The sequence below is a fragment of the Bison bison genome, unplaced genomic scaffold, assembly GCF_000754665.1.
Source record: "Bison bison bison isolate TAMUID 2011002044 unplaced genomic scaffold, Bison_UMD1.0 scf7180017864335, whole genome shotgun sequence".
Lineage (NCBI taxonomy): Eukaryota > Metazoa > Chordata > Mammalia > Artiodactyla > Bovidae > Bison > Bison bison.
Genome location: NW_011494907.1, coordinates 630,304 through 647,040, shown reverse-complemented (window position 1 = coordinate 647,040; position 16,737 = coordinate 630,304). Strand labels below are relative to the sequence as shown.

At 43.3% G+C, this 16,737-nt stretch overlaps 1 protein-coding gene across 1 annotated transcript in view; it reads right to left on the bottom strand.

Annotated features, from left to right (window-relative positions):
- KIF16B (kinesin family member 16B) overlaps window positions 1-16,737 on the bottom strand; it is a 270,569-nt gene that overhangs the window by 73,179 nt on the left and 180,653 nt on the right. Inside the window, exon 23 of the mRNA XM_010854070.1 lies at window positions 8,614-8,736. Coding sequence (XP_010852372.1) covers window positions 8,614-8,736 — 123 coding nt within the window. The remainder of the gene's footprint in view (window positions 1-8,613; window positions 8,737-16,737) is intronic.

Genomic DNA, 16,737 nt, shown 5'->3' with positions numbered 1-16,737 from the left:
CTTTTAATTTCATGGCTGCAGTCACCATCTGCAGTGATTTTGGAGTCCAGAAAAATAAAGTCTGACACTGTTTCCACTGTTTCCCCATTTATTTCCCATGAAGTGATGGGACCAGATGCCATGATCTTCGTTTTCTGAATGTTGAGCTTTAAGCCAACTTTTTCACTCTCCACTTTCACTTTCATCAAGAGGCTTTTTAGTTCCTCTTCACTTTCTGCCATAAGGGTGGTGTCATCTGCGTATCTGAGGTTATTGATATTTCTCCCAGCAATCTTGATTCCAGCTTGTGTTTCTTCCAGTCCAGCGTTTCTCATGATGCACTCTGCATACAAGTTAAATAAACAGGGTGACAATATACAGCCTCGACGAACTCCTTTTCCTATTTGGAACCAGTCTGTTGTTCCATGTCCAGTTCGAATTGTTGCTTCCTGACCTGCATACAAATTTCTCAAGAGGCAGATCAGGTAGTCTGGTATTCCCATCTCTTTCAGAATTTTCCACAGTTTATTGTGCTCCACACAGTCAAAGGCTTTGGCATAGTCAATAAAGCAGAAATAGATGTTTTTCTGGAACTCTCTTGCTTTTCCATGATCCAGTGGATGTTGGCAATTTGATCTCTGGTTCCTCTTCCTTTTCTAAAACCAGCTTGAACATCTGGAAGTTCACGGTTCACATATTGCTGAAGCCTGGCTTGGAGAGTTTTGAGCATTACTCTACTAGCGTGTGAGATGAGTGCAATTGTGCAGTAGTTTGAGCATTCTTTGGCATTGCCTTTCTTTGGGATTGGAATGAAAACGGACCTTTTCCAGTCCTGTGGCCACTGCTGAGTTTTGCAAATTTGCTGACATATTGAGTGCAGCACTTTCACAGCATCATCTTTCAGGATTTGAAATAGCTCAACTGGAATTCTATCACCTCCACTAGCTTTGTTCATAGTGATGCTTTCTAAGGCCCACTTGACTTCACATTCCAGGATGTCTGGCTCTAGGTCAGTGATCACACCATCATGATTATCTTGGTCATGAAGATCTTTTTTGTACAGCTTTTCTGTGTATTCTTGCCATCTCTTCTTAATATCTTCTGCTTTTGTTAGGTCCATACCATTTCTGTCCTTTATCGAGCCCATCTTTGCATGAAATGTTCCTTTGGTATCTCTGATTTTCTTGACGAGACCTCTAGTCTTTCCCATTCTGTTGTTTTCCTCTATTTCTTTGCATTGATCGCTGAAGAAGGCTTTCTTATCTCTTCTTGCTATTCTTTGGAACTCTGCATTCAGGTGTTTATATCTTTCCTTTTCTCCTTTGCTTTTCGCTTCTCTTCTTTTCACAGCTATTTGTAAGGCCTCCCCAGACAGCCATTTTGCTTTTTTGCATTTCTTTTCCATGGGGATGGTCTTGATCCCTGTCTCCTGTACAATGTCACGAACCTCATTCCATAGCACATCAGGCACTCTATCAGATCTAGGCCCTTAAATCTATTTCTCACTTCCACTGTAAGTCATAAGTGATTTGATTTAGGTCATACCTGAATGGTCTAGTGGTTTTCCCTACTTTCTTCAATTTCAGTCTGAATTTGGCAATAAGGAGTTCATGGTCTGAGCCACAGTCAGCTCCTGGTCTTGTTTTTGCTGACTGTATACAGCTTCTCCATCTTTGGCCGCAAAGAATATAATCAATCTGATTTCGGTGTTGACCATCTGGTGATGTCCATGTGTAGAGTCTTCTCTTGTGTTGTTGGAAGAGGGTGTTTGTTATGATCAGTGCATTTTCTTGGCAAAACTCTATTAGTCTTTGCCCTGCTTCATTCCGTATTCCAAGGCCAAATTTGCCTGTTACTCCAGGTGTTTCTTGACTTCCTACTTTTGCATTCCAGTCCCCTAGCATGAAAAGGACATCTTTTTTGGGTGTTAGTTCTAAAAGGTCTTGGAGGTCTTCATAGAACCGTTCAACTTCAGCTTCTTCAGCGTTACTGGTTGGGGCATAGACTTGGATTACTGTGATAGTGAATGGTTTGCCTTGGAAACGAACAGAGATCATTCTGTTGTTTTTGAGATTGCATCCAAGTACTGCATTTTGGACTCTTTTGTTGACCATGATGGCCACTCCATTTCTTCAGAGGGATTCCTGCCCACAGTAGTAGATATAATGGTCATCTGAGTTAAAGTCACCCATTTCAGTTCGCTGATTCCTAGAATGTCGACATTCACTCTTGCCATCTCTTGTTTGACCACTTCCAATTTGCCTTGATTCATGGACCTGACATTCCAGGTTCCTATGCAATATTGCTCTTTATAGCATTGGACCTTGCTTCTATCACCAGTCACATCACCAGTACAGGTATTAGGTTGGTGCAAATCTAAGTACAGTTTTGCACTGCTGAACTCTGCTCTTTGATATTGGAATACATTCTTAAATAAATGTGGTAATGTTATATATACATCATTTTAATGTGCATTTCTCACTTTATGTTTTTTGCTAATGACTTATTACTTGCCGTGTATTTTATATTTATTTTAGACTACGGAAATGATGTTAGATAAAAAGAATTTGAGCAATTTTCTTATTTGAGTTCAAAATAGGTCGTAAAGCCCTGAAGACAACTCGCAACATCCACAACGCTTTTGGCCCAGGAAGTGCTAAAGAACATACAGTGTGGTAGTGGTTAAAGAAGTTTTACAAAGGACACGAGAGCCTTGAAGATGAGGAGGGCAGTGGCCAGCCATCAGAGGTTGACACAAGCAACTGAGAGCCATCATCAAAGCTGATCCTCTTACCACTACAGGAGAAGGTGCTGAAGAAATCAACATCGACTGTTCTATGGTCATTCGGCATTTGAAGCAAAGTGCAAAAGTGAAAAATCTCAGTAAGTGGAGGCCTCGTCAGCTGACCAAAAATCAATAAAAGTGGATTTTATATGACAACCGGTGACAACCAGCTCAGTGGTTAGACCAAGAAGCAGCTCCAAAGCAGTTCCCAAACCCAAACTTGCACCCAAAAAAGGTCATGGTCACTGTCTGGTGGTCTGCTGCTGGTCTGATCTACTACAGCTTTCTGAATCCCAGCAAAACCATTACATTGAAGAGGTATGCTCGGCAAATCCATGAGACGCACAAACCGCAACAGCTGGAGCCAGTACTGGTCAACAGAAAGGGCCCAGTTCTTCTCTACCACAACACCCTGACCGCACATCACACAAGCAATGTTTCAGAAGTTGAACGAACTGGGCTACAAAGTTTGGCCTCATCCACCACAAGCACCTGACCGCTCACCAACCGACTACCACTTCTTTAAGCATCTCAACAACTCTTTGCAGGGAAAGCACTTCCACAACCAGCAGGAGGCAGAAAATGCTTTCCAAGAGTTCATCAAATCCTGAGGCATGGATTTTTATGCTACAGGAATAAACTTATTTCTCATTGGCCAAAATGTGTTGCCTCATCATTCCTATTTTGATTAGTGAACATGTGTTTGAGCCTCGTTGAAATAAATTAAAAGTTCACGGTCCGAAACTGCAATTACATTTGCACCAACCTACTACGTTCGGCTGATCAGCCCGCCAGTCAGTGGAATGCAGCACACTGTGTGCTCTTCGCCAAGAGGAGCCAGGCTGCACAGCCGCAGCCTGTCTGCGGCTGAGAGCAGCTGGCGGGATGTACACCTCTCAACATACATGCATACACAGCTCCGGAAGGACGTGCTACTGGGAGACACCGGCAGGTATGACTTCACCCAAAGACATCTTCACCCAGGGCTTTCCAGGCATGTGTCCTTCAGGGTCAATGAAATAAGGGGGGGAGGATGGTGTGACATAGAGATGACAGCTTCCTGTACTGTCAGATGAGAACAGCAAAACAGACACTGACCCACCAATTGTGATGCACCCCCACAGTGGGATGCTGTTAAGCAATAACAAGAAACAAATTATTGTTACACTTAACTGTATGGATGCATCTCTAAAAGGCTGCGAGAGGAAGCAGCCAGACACAAGAGTGAATGCCTCTGGTCCACACATCCCCTCCACACACCACAACAGACCCGAGGAATCTATAATTACAGACAGCAGATCAGTGTTTGCCTGGAGTATCAGAAAATTTCTAGAGTGTATGAGAAGTTCTAAACCTTGATTGGGGTGCTTGATTTGGGTGTACACATACGTCAAAGTTCATCAAACTATATTTAAAATGGGGTATTTCACTGGGTGTAAATAATGCCTAAATGAAGTTGATTTAAAAAATTACAAATTTGACCAAAACCCCAAAACCTTATACATATCCATTCTCACAGTTTATAAAAGTTGTTTTTAACCCCCCAAATAAAGAAGATATAAATGTCCTTTTGAATTAAAAACTTTTTTTTTCCCCCTCATTTTAAAGTTCAGTGATGGAAAGTTCCTTAGGATGCCTTGTGGACCAGAAGATGAGCATTTTGGCCCCCTCTCGGCCCACAGGTTCCCGGTCCTGCAGCCAACCTCAAACATTCCTTTAACAAGGATCATGACTGCTTCGTTTGGCAATGAACAGACCACGTTGGAGAGCTGGAGTGATCGGACTGGAGGTTAAAATGAAAATGGACAGGAAGATGGAATGTAAATAACTAATCAATTCTATCTACAGCAGAGTGGGCGGGAAGGCAGGAGGTGGAGGAACGGGAAGGATGAGTGAGAAGCTGAGAGACAAGCTCTCCACAGTTTCACTCTGCATACTGGTGTCCTCCTGGGCTCTTGGGACCTGTGACTTCAACCACGGGGGACGTACACCCAGGGCCTGTGCCTGAGTCAGCTCGGCCCCTTAAATGAGCCTGATATAAAATGTACATTAATATTACATACCATATATAAGGAAATCTAAGACTAAACATATTTTTTCAAAAAACAGTTATTTTTTACCTTTTCAAAACTATTGGTTCACCAAGAGAATTTAGTAGCAACCAAAATATTACCCTAAGTGTGATGACCTGTTCTAGAAAACATTGCCTATGCATGAAATAAAGTGATGGCAGGAAATGGTGGTTGCTGTTGTTTAGTCACTCTTTGCGACCCCGTGGACTGCAGCACGCCAGGCTTCCCTGTCCTTCACCAACTCCCGGAACTTGCTCAAACTCATGTCCATTGAATAGGTGATGCCATTCAACCATGTCATCCTGTGTCATACCTTTCTCCTCCTGCCCTCAATCTTTCCCAGCATCAAGATCTTTTCCAATGAGTCAGCTCTTTGCATCAGGTGGTCAAAGTATTGGAGCTTTGGCCTCAGCATCAGTCTCTCCAATGAATATTCAAGATCAATTTCCTTTAGCATTGACTCTCCAGGCAAGAATACTGGAGTGGGTTGCCATCTCCTCCGCCAGGGGATCTTCCCAACCCAGGGACAGAACCTGCATCTCTTGTGTGTCTTGCATCGTGCAGGGCAGGTTCTTTACCACTAGTGCTACCAGGGACGCCCAGGAAACGGTTAGCATAGTTCATTTTCAAACTCAGAGGGAGAAAAATAACAACAACAACAAAATCCGAAGAGTCATAAACATGAAAGTCATTAAGGGATTTCCAAGAGTAAAATCTCACTCATTCTCAACACCTTATCCAGTACTTAGAATGTGGCCGGCCCTATTCCAAGCCTTTCACATACAAAAGCTCTTACAGTCCTCAAACCAAGCCAGCCCACAGGCTCCCTCAGCCCCATTTCACAGATGAGGCACAGTGAAGTTACCTGGAGGGGGAATACCCACCCCCCAGCACTTCTCCAGCAGCTCCACTTCTACTGGAACCCAGATACTTTTGTCTGTCCTGCCAAGGGAGGGACAGCATATTCTCATGTTTGTGTCTAGGACTGGACCCTGATACTGCTGTGGACAGGGTGCACCCTACAGGAACATGAGGCCCTCAGGCCGCCACCCTGAGAATGCACGAGGCAGCCCTTCCTCTGTAAAGAACTGGGAATTCTCCAGGCAAATGCTAACAGTCCAGTCCTGGTGCTAGTAATGACAGCACCCGGGACAGGAACAGAAGGAGGCAGAGCAATGACATGCCTTCAGACAGGGCTTTGATCAGCTCAGAGAGCGCAGCGGGGATGCTGAAAGGCTCCAGATACTTCATGTCTTTGGTTTCTCTAATTTGCCTTTACAATTGCATCACAATTTTGGCCAGATCTGCATATGGCCAGCCTGTAATCTGCTTAAATTTTCATTTAAATCAACTCAGTTAAAAAGAATTAAGTATTTTCTTTACTCATGTCTTAAGTTCTATTCATGAAATCAATCTAATAATTATACCTTATTAGCACATTTGGAGAAGGCAATGGCACCCCACTCTAGTACTCTTGCCTAGAAAATCCCATGGATGGGGGAGCCTGGTGGGCTGCTGTCTATGGGGTCGCAGAGAGTCGGACACGACTGAAGCGACTTAGCAGCAGCAGCAGCAGCAGCAGCACATTTATCCACTAAAATAAAAGAAATCTCTGTACCAACCATAATCATTACATGTCCTCCAGTGCTGTGAGTTTTGAAGAATTCTGAGTTGGTGAAAGTCACTCTTTACCCTCTAATTTAAAAATATAGAAATAATATATACAAATAGGCCTTACACAGAGAAACTCACAGCAAACTTTTTGGCCAATCCAACATATAACACATAGGTACGAATGGAACTTTTTGTTGTTCTTTAGTCACTAAGTTGTGTCCAACTGGTTTGTGACCCCATGAACTGCAGCCCACTAGGCTCCTCTGTCCATAGGATTTCCCAGGCAAGAATACTGGAGCGGGTTGCCATTCCCTCCTCTAGATCTTCCCAACTCAGGGAATGAACTCACATTTCCTGTATTGCAGGCAGATTCTTTACTGCAGAGCTGCCAGGGAAGCCCCAAATGGATCTTTGCTGCTGCTGCTGCTAAATCGCTTCAGTCGTGTCCGACTCTGTGCAACCCCATAGACAGCAGCCCACCAGGCTCCCCCGTCTCCGGGATTCTCCAGGCAAGAACACTGGAGTGGATTGCCATTTCCTTCTCCAATGCATGAAAGTGAAGTCGCTCAGTTGTGTCTGACTCTTCGCGACCCCATGGACTGCAGCACACCAGGCTCCTCCATCCATGGGACTCTCCAGTCAAGAGTACTGGAGTGGGCTGCCATTGCCTTCTCCTTACAGACACACAATTTCAAATGGCTGAGAAAAGAAACGGGACAGGAATCAGGCATTAGGTCAGGGGCAGTAGAAGCACTGGGTTAAGGACATGATGGACCATTTTAATAAGAAACTGCAGAATCTGGCCAAATTCAACCACCACCACTGCCACACAACAATCATGCCTTCTCAACAGACACCTCAAATATATAAATTAATGCACAAGTTCTGTTAAAAACGTGGTGGGGGAGGGGGGATAATCAGTAGGTAGAAATAAAAATCTAAAAACTTTGATTAATTAGATAAATTATTTGCATTGTTTCTCCAGGAAGACAGAAAGAACACACAGGCCTAAAGGGAGGGATCCCCCAGAGCCTGAGGGCTCCCCTGAGGGACATCTGGGAGGTGGGGGAAGTGCTGGGGGAAGGTGGGCTGGCTTCAAGATCCCCCCCACAGCTGATCCATGCTCATCTGCTTCTACAGTGTCCTCCTCATACGAGATTCTCTGTTCAAAGGGTACACTAAAGAGAAACCTGGAAACCCCTGGTCAGGTCCGATTTCCTCATTTTACCAGTGAGGAAACCGAAGCTCAAGGAAGGTGAAGACTTCGGGCCACTCAGTCAGCCGCAGTAGAATCCAAGTTTAGAGAACTCAACATCCAGACTCTGGCGACCAAAACCACCTCCAGGAAGGCCCTCCTGCAGACAGATACTGGTCATCCTAGTGGATGCCCCGACAGCAACACCCTCGCTCATCCTCCAAAGGGAAGTGAGATTACCCAGAAATTCCCTGAGGAGAGAATGGCGGCCAGCAGTAGGTAATGAAGCGTATGAGTCGATGGGACTCCACTAGAAATGAGATGAAGTCACTATCTGGGGAAGGATGAGTTAAGGAGACAGGCACGTCTCTTCCTGCAAAGTCCTATAAGTCAAATAACAGACTAGGAAAGCTTCCTACTCACTAGTAACAGAAACAACAGTGAAAACAGCAGTAAGGATGACAGCAACAGCCACAATGTATTATTCTTTATCATATACCAAAAACTGGAGTCAGCCTTTTATATGCACCTAACATCCCTGTGACATAAATATGATTATTCTTGCTCTAATAGATTAAAAAACATGGAGCCTAAGTCTGTGGTAGGATGGCCCTACTGTCCTGGTTTGCCTGAGCACTAGGTGGTTTCCCAAGACGTAGAACTGTCTATGCCCAGAGCAGGAAAACCCTGGCAGTCCAGGGTGGCTGGTGACCTCACCTGTGGGCCTGCGAGGTGACAGCAATGTCCGTGTCAGCCTGATGCCCCATCCACCACCACCTTCTATGGGACAACTTCCCTCCACCTGCTCCAGGCCAGACTTTCACATACTGGTTTAAAGAAGGACATGACCAGTACTGTACAAAAGTGCATGTGCTTGTGTAGCGTTATCTCCTTTTACAAAAAAAAAAAAAAAGCACTGCAGAGCCTCGCGCCTCCAGCCTCCAAAAGAGCGATGAAGGGACACTTACCTTGACCTCAAACTCGAAGTGCTCGTCCTTCCCTTGGCCGCAGAGAACATAGCGGGGGATACTGATTTTGATGGGGTCCTTCAGGTCATCTGGATTTGCTCCCAAAGAGCGGGAAACCATCCGCTATCAAAGGTACATTGGATGGAAGAACAAAGAGAGACCAAGATCACTACACTGCAAATACCCCGCCCAGGCGGGCGGAGGAGACAGTTTCAAGCAAAGAAAAGAACATCCAACCAGCAGAGTTTATTTAGAAAAATGATGGTTTCCTTTGAAAGAGAAACGCTAAGTCTCTCTCATGACAAAAGACCACTGCTTAAGAGATACCAGTCCACAAAGGTAGCACAAAAGCACTCCCAAATGTTGTCTGGCTTTGATGTTCCTTTCAATTTACAAGAATGAGCAGGAAAAAAAGAACAGATCACATATCCTGACTTAAAAAAAATATATATAAGCCAGAATCTTTTCAGAAAGTCTTAATCACTGAAGAACATCTTTTTTCTTCACAGACTACAAGACTGCTTGCTGTACATAAAGCTCCAAAGCTGGAGATTTTATTCACATTCGCTTTAGTTTTAACTTCTAGGCATTTTTATAAGACAATATAGTACGGAAAGCTCTTTAAAACCACAATTAAAACAATCCCAAGTGTTTTTTTTTTTTTTTTTAGGCTCCATCTGATTAATAATCAACTGAGCTCCCGACAAATGTCTATGGTCTGGATGGTGTCAAGGAGGGGTTTGAGGAAGAGGCAAAAAGAAAAAAAAAATTAAAAGGAATTCTCTTAAGTGTGAATGGGAGGAGATCGTTGAACAATCCTTATTGTTACCACCAATGGAGGGCTTTACAAAACACTAAAAGACACGTTTTTGAAACAGCAGTAATAAAATCATTAAAATCATAATTACAGTTAGCATCTATTGAATATTTACTATTACCTAGAACTGTGTTGAACAGTTCAACTGTGTCATTTCATTTAATCCTCATGACACTCCCCATGAGGCAAGAACCATTATTCACCCAATTTATCAGAAAAGAGGCCCGATGCGGAAAGCGTGGGTAACGTGTAAGAGTTTAGAAAAATGGGAAGTGCTAAGAGCCAGGACTCAAACTCAGGCAAACTGAGAAAGCCCATGTATATCACCACTGCACTGCTAGCATGACCTTTATGTACTAATCCACATATTTTTAACTTTTTATTGGAGTATAGTTGATTTACAAAGCTGTGTAAGTTTCAGGTACCCAGCAAAGTGATTCAGTTACACACACACACATCCACTCTTGTATTTTATTTCTTTAATTAGAGTTGATTTATAATACTGTCTTAGTTTCAGGTATACAAAGTGATCCAGTTACAAATATTTTTCAGATTCTTATTATAGGTTATTACAAGTTATTGAATTTCGTTCTCCAAGTATGGAGTAAGTTCTTACTGTCTATTTTATATACAATGGTGGGAATCTGATAATCCCAAATCCCCAATTTACCCTCCTATCTTTTCCCTTTAGGTAATGACGTTTGTTTTCTGTGTCTGTGAGTCTGTTTCTCTTCTATATACAGATTCATTTGTATTTTTTTTTAGATTCCACGTATAAGTGATATCATACCGTATTGGTCTTTCTCTGACTGGCCTCACTCTGTAGCTTTCAAGACATTTTAAAGTAAATCTGTCCACCTGAGATAAACTGAGCTAATAAACACTTCAGCACACACAGAATAGATGGGAGACCCCACGATTATTAAATTTACTTACTTGACCAAAAAGACAACAGGGGCAATAAGCTCCCTCTCCCTCTGGCAGGAAGGGGTCCTGGGCCCTGGGCGCCTCGGCCAGGCAGTGCATGAAAGGCCCAGCTTTGCTACGGGTGTGAAAGGCAGGTCTCTGGGAGACACGGAGGTGTGGGATTTGCCTCAGATGGCTCCTTTCATCCAGCTGACACTGCAAACATCCTGGCACGATATGAAGTTACCAGAGCCTTCTAGATCGTCTTAGTTTTTCACTGCACAGCTGGTTACCCAAGATAAAAACCATTCATTTTATTGCAATGGTATACCTCTCTTTAGCTATCCTTGGTGTCAAACACCATAGTGGAAATTCCTGATGAAAAAAAAAAGTGGCTTGAAGCATAGGCTCATAAATCCTTTAAAGAAAAAAACCACTGGCTTCATATTTAACAGGTATATGAATACTGTACAGACCAGCGACCTGGGAGAAAATGGATCTTATCGGGCAACTCACCTCCATCTAGGACAGCCCTTCCCACCCCAGCATGCGCACGTGTACCCCAGGAAATGGTTCTCCGAGACGGTACACAAGAGCCACTGCCCCGTTTGGGACCAGACAGTGAAGAACAACTGATCCCTTCACTGAGAAGAGGATACTTCTCTTCATTATTTTGTATGGCAAAGACTAGAAATATTGTCAGCATTCCCACTAACATCTGGGGCCACAGTTTACTTCAATCTCACTGATTTCACAGTAATTAAATATTAACAGGTGGAGAGAAATAAACACCTGCAGAAATGAATAACTGAAGAATAATCAGGAATCCAAAGACATTTGAGCAGAAGTATAGAGAAAAACCACAAGTATGTGTTTCCATTGGATCACTGCTGCAATGGGATTTTTAGATGCTATGTTTTGAAGTCAACAAGATGTAAAATGTTGAATTCTCAGGATATACTGTGCAAGGTTCCTGACATTCTCCTAAACTACGCTTCTGTTGGGCAGGAAGGAAAGTTAACACAAATGTCTGCCAAATTTATTTTTTTATTTGAAAGTAGTTATATTTTGAATATCTTGAGTTTTACTGTAAATGTGTGCTGCATCATATCATATCCTGTTTTCTGTGAGAGCTTTTAAATATCTATGGAATTACTGATTTTGGAATCAGTCACAGTTTCTCTACATGGGGCAAAGAAGAGTCTTAGACTGGGAAGGGGAAGCCAGTGGCACAGCATGCTAGGAGGTGACGGAGCATGAAAGGCTGTAGCGTGGAAGCTCGTCGCACAGGCGATCTGGATAAACACGTGGGATGTGTCGAGCAAGTTTAAATGCACCACAGGGTGGCTCTACTTAGAAATAAAAGGTCAAGGAAAAGTGCATAATCAGTAACAGATTACATGTCTATACACAAGAAATACTTTTTAAAATAAGATACAGAGAAGTATTTTCTTCTGATAGCTTTTGCCAAAACAATGTCCAGTGTCAACAAATACACTATTTTTCCAGTGTCAGGGAAATACTATAGTCCAGTCCTCAGCCAAAGGAGGCAGACAGATCACAGGATATGTTTTGAATATTCAGGTTAGAAACTTCTCTTCCTTACTCAGGCTGTGTCTCCTTCAAAAGGAGCAAATTAAAGAAATTAAGAGCTGTTGGCACTGCAGAGGGCATGGAGTGGACCGATCCCACAGGGAGGCATCAGCATTCTCACCTAAATACTCTAATTACGAACCAGATGGTTGAATTCAGTATACGCTGTAACTATGACAAGGTCAGGCCTCAGGACGGCTGGGTGATCTCTTAGCCAAATATCCATGCTTTGCTTCTAAAATACAGGCAAACCTGGGCTTTTATCAGATTTAGCAAAACTAGCGGTTCCCCTTTCTCTGTTCCCAGCATAGCACATATTTCTAACCCTTCCTTTTTCAACCACATGTGCCATAGCAATAGTTTTAATTAGAGATCTCTGCATCAGGTACCTACTGTGACCCCCCAGTTTGAAAACTGGGGGCTGGGGCATAGGCAGCAAGGACCTTCTCAAGTACGAGCCATGTCACAAGAAACAGAACACAAAGGCGGCCTGTGTGAGCAGGTGTACCTTACGGAATGTGGCAGAAAGCCAAGACATGCTTGTATGCCTGTCCAGAAGGTGAAGCCTCCCTGTGCCCAGAAGAGACCTGGGGCTGGCCCCATGCCACTCAGCAGGCTCCGTACCTACTGCTGACCCAGATTTGCTAAGGCATGGGGCACACTTGCTCCCGGTACGACCCCTGTCAAGGTTGGGGCCTGACAACTGGCCGACATGTAGAAACAACCCAAACTGTGCCTTCTTTTAAAGTGACTTCAGAATAGTCACAGCAGGACACAGAAATATGAGTTTTCAAATAAAGGAGTACTTCTGTCCTTTTGCTATATACCTATGTATCATCAAGGATAAATTAGCCAGAAAATAACAAACTGTACTAGACATAGATTCGTGTGGAATATCTTGAGGCTAGTGACCTTATGGTAAATCTGAATCTCTGATTCTTACTACAAGTAGATTATTTCATCCACATCTGAGATGACTGACATTGTCTCAAGGTTTGGAAATACTGAATATCTTACGAATGATTCAACTTGAAACAATTAAAAATGTTCCCATCTTTCTCTAGTCCAAAGATAAGTTGAATGGCCCATCGTTAACAATGGACAACCCATCGTGAGATGGACGGTTTAAAAAAGACTAAATAACAGGTTTAGAGTGACTCACTGAGGATGCGGCAGCAGCTGTCATGTGGCTCTCATCACCAAACACAAGTCTAGGAGCAGAGAACCAACGAGGGAAAAACAGGTGATCTTCCTCCTGGTTCTGCAGTGTCTTTAATGACCCATGAAAAGTGCCACTCGTCAGTCAGTCGCTGACTTCTCAAACTGTGCTGAATTCTCAGTTCCAGGAGAAGCTAAAGTGGGCGACTGGCGGGGCTCTATCACCATGTCTCTATGTTTCTGTAGAGTATACTGTTTAACTGAAGGAGCAACGTGGAGGACACGTGGTTATCTGTACTATATGCCACAATGGTTATATCCCAGGTTTTCTTGTCTAAGAGCCAAAATGCAGAGAGCAAAAAGGAGATGTAAAGCATACCAAGAAACAATGGAACTGCGGTGAAACTTGTAAGGCAATTCCTGAAAAACAAAACTTATAAAAAGAGAAATAATCTTTAATGTCTAGAATTCCAAGAAAAAAGTTACAAGTCAGGAAAAAAATCAGCAGTTCTTCCAATTAATCATTCATGCCTATGAAAAGACAAATCAAGAAAAAAATGTATACAGGCACTGTCAAGAATAACCATGACCAGAAGATGACTTTGGCAACAATATCCGTCCTAGAGTCAGGTCTGGGTTTGAGTTCCAGTTCTCAATCAAGTGATCCTTTCAGACATGAAATGGAAATCGACAGTTTTACCATCCCAGCAGGATCACAGTGTGGCTCCAAAGGAATAGCATGTAGGAAAGAACTCAGTAGGCTATAAACCACATATAAAGGGTGGTCGGGACTGTTACCACGATGATCCACTGCATCTTCTGCAACAAACGATTTTAATGAGATGACAGAAGAAAATCGTGAGCACTGATTTGCAACAGAATCTCTTTCCTTCTTACCAACTGGATTATTCAGTTTCATTCCTTATAAAGATGAGTTTTTTTTAAAAAAATTACAAGAGTGTATCCTTAATAAGTGACTGGATGTTGGTAGTTTGGAATCTGTGTTATGTAGGAACCAGTAGGGGGACTAAAGAACGTTGGCGGTAGTAAAAAAAAAAAACCAGAGGAGGTGAGAGAGGGCACTGTGTCCTTGGAAGGCTGTTGGTATAATACAATTGTGGAACAGACCTGCTCCATTCTGCCATAGAGCGGCCACCGATGGATGGACTGCAGATGGTCACAATAAGGACAATTATGGCAAGAGCAGTCTAACAGTGAGAAAAAGTGAAAGTCACTCAGTTGCGTCTGACTCGTTGTGAATCCATGGATTGTAACCCGCCAGGCTCCTCTTTCATGGGATTCTCCAGGCAAGAATACTGGAGTGGGTAGCCATCCCTTTCCTCGGAGGATCTTCCCAACCCAGGGATTGAAACTGGTCTCCTGCATTACAGGTGGAGTCTTTACCATCTGAGCCACCAGGGAAGCCCCTAACAGTGAGAGCAGATCCCAGTGAATAAACTGCTTCAGAGGCAGGCAGTGATCAGCCCATGGAGGGGTTAAGCGAAGACTGAACTGGGAAATGAGTTCAACTGATGACTGAGACTCAGCACTTCCATCAGGGAGAGGTCTTACAAGTTTTACCTGAATTTATCTTCAAGAGAACCTTGGAAAACGCGATTGAATGCATCCGTGTGAGGTCCCAATTCTCTCTCTTGTAGCCAGAGGAGCAAGAGGAGGAAGATATTCTTGCCATGGCTTCTTGGTGAATGGAGTGTACTGTTCCTTGCCCTTGGCTTTGGATGTGGGTGTGTGACCTGTGTTGGCCAACGGGATGCTGGCAGACACGACGCGTGGTTGTCTTTTCCTGCTTCTATCATCAAGTTCATGGCCACTGCCCCTTCCACACTGACCCCAAAATGAGACAGGTGGTACAGACCAACCCTAGCTGAGTTACAGATGACCCTGGCCTAAAGGAGAGATGCCTCAGTTCAACTACAAACTATTAGTGAGAAATAAAAGCTTTCTTTTTTGGAAGTCACTAAAATTTTGAGGGTTGCCTGATACTTGGCAACAGCTGACTGATATAACATCCATGACAAAAGGTATGTTAAGGAAGGAAGCAGTATTAACTAAAAAGTGAGTAGTGGAGGCTGTGTAACTCAATCAGCAAAACAACCTCATTAGAAACTAGTCTGCCCAATAAGACCACTTGACTATCTAAGAAGCATTAATAAAAGTGCTCTAATCTAGTTATCATTCAGAACTTTAATCCATCTAGGAAAAAGAATGTAAATAAAAATTACTGTAATTACTACTGCTGGAAGGCATAAGCATTCTTTCCAAAGGATGCATGCACATTTTTTTTAAAGTAATGAGAATGGGTAGACAAACTGTTTTGAAGTGTTTTTCAACAAAGACTAAATAAATTCACCCTGCCATCCACAAGTCTGCACAACAGGCAGCTGTGAGCAAAATGGATTTTAATCAAATTCAGATGAAACTGCTATTTCAAAAGGACTCAAAGAGGTATTGTCTGGAACACAGTAACAAGCTCTGCAGTGTTAAGTGTTTATGCCTACATTACGACAATGCAAAGAGCCACATAATGAAGTATGCGTGAACCTTTTTTTTCCTGATACAGAAACTCATTACCACTGAGAAGATGGTACCTCAGGCTGGACGCAAAGCTGTCACACCTGCTCCCCTGCAGCAGTATCCCAGGCTCAGAACCCCGGAAAAGGAACCTGAGAGCCAGAGAGAGGCCCTAGGATCGAAGCCATGGAGGATAAGGGGGCACACACACGTCCCTCCACTGGCTTCTCCCGGCCTCCTGACACCCTTAAGAGTCACTTCATGATGGTAAATCAGATCCTCACATCAGGACCACATTTGATCTCAAGGTGAAATGTATGCTTAGGTGAAAGGAAGTGACAGGTGGAATCTGAATTGCCCGGAGGCTGCTTCCTCATTTCAGGCTACGTGGCTCATAGAGCAGACTTCTGTCATAACCGATAATGTGATCTGAATGCAGCACTCACGTTGCTGCACGCTCCGTCTGTGGACAGCATTAAAGAGCATAACTTATAACACGGTGGAATCCTGCTTCTTCACCTATGAGGACGAGCTAGTCTATCTAATGTGTATCACTCTGCTAAATGGACCGCCTATGTACTATTTCCTTCCCAACCACGCTATCCTCCTCTGGCATCTTACACTCCGCTCTCCCTGCTCCTCATGATCATTCACTCTGTTCTTATAAAGAACATATAAGAAAATATTTATTTCAAAAATGGGGAAATATTATTGACAAGATATCAGAAGACTACTCTGGTTCATTTTGGAATTTTTTCTGTGATAGAAGATCCACCATCCAAGCAGACAACAAACATTTTTTTAGCACTTAATTAGTTGTTGTTGTTCAGTCAGTCATGTCAACAAACTAATTCTAATGATGTCTTTATCACAGACTCAAAAGTCTTCACGTATAAGGCAAAAGGGTGTGAATGCGTGTGCATGTGAGAGAGTGTGTGCCTGTGTGTGTTGGGGGGGAGGGGTTATGGAAGGGTTAAAAACAAGCTCCACAGGAAAAGGAAAAAACACAGGAATTCTACTTCCTCCAAAAAGATAAAAGACCTCGCTTGGCCACCCCCAGCCAGGCTGTAGCCAGCAGTGTGGACCCTGACACAGTCTCCTGAGCCCTGCCTCTCCCC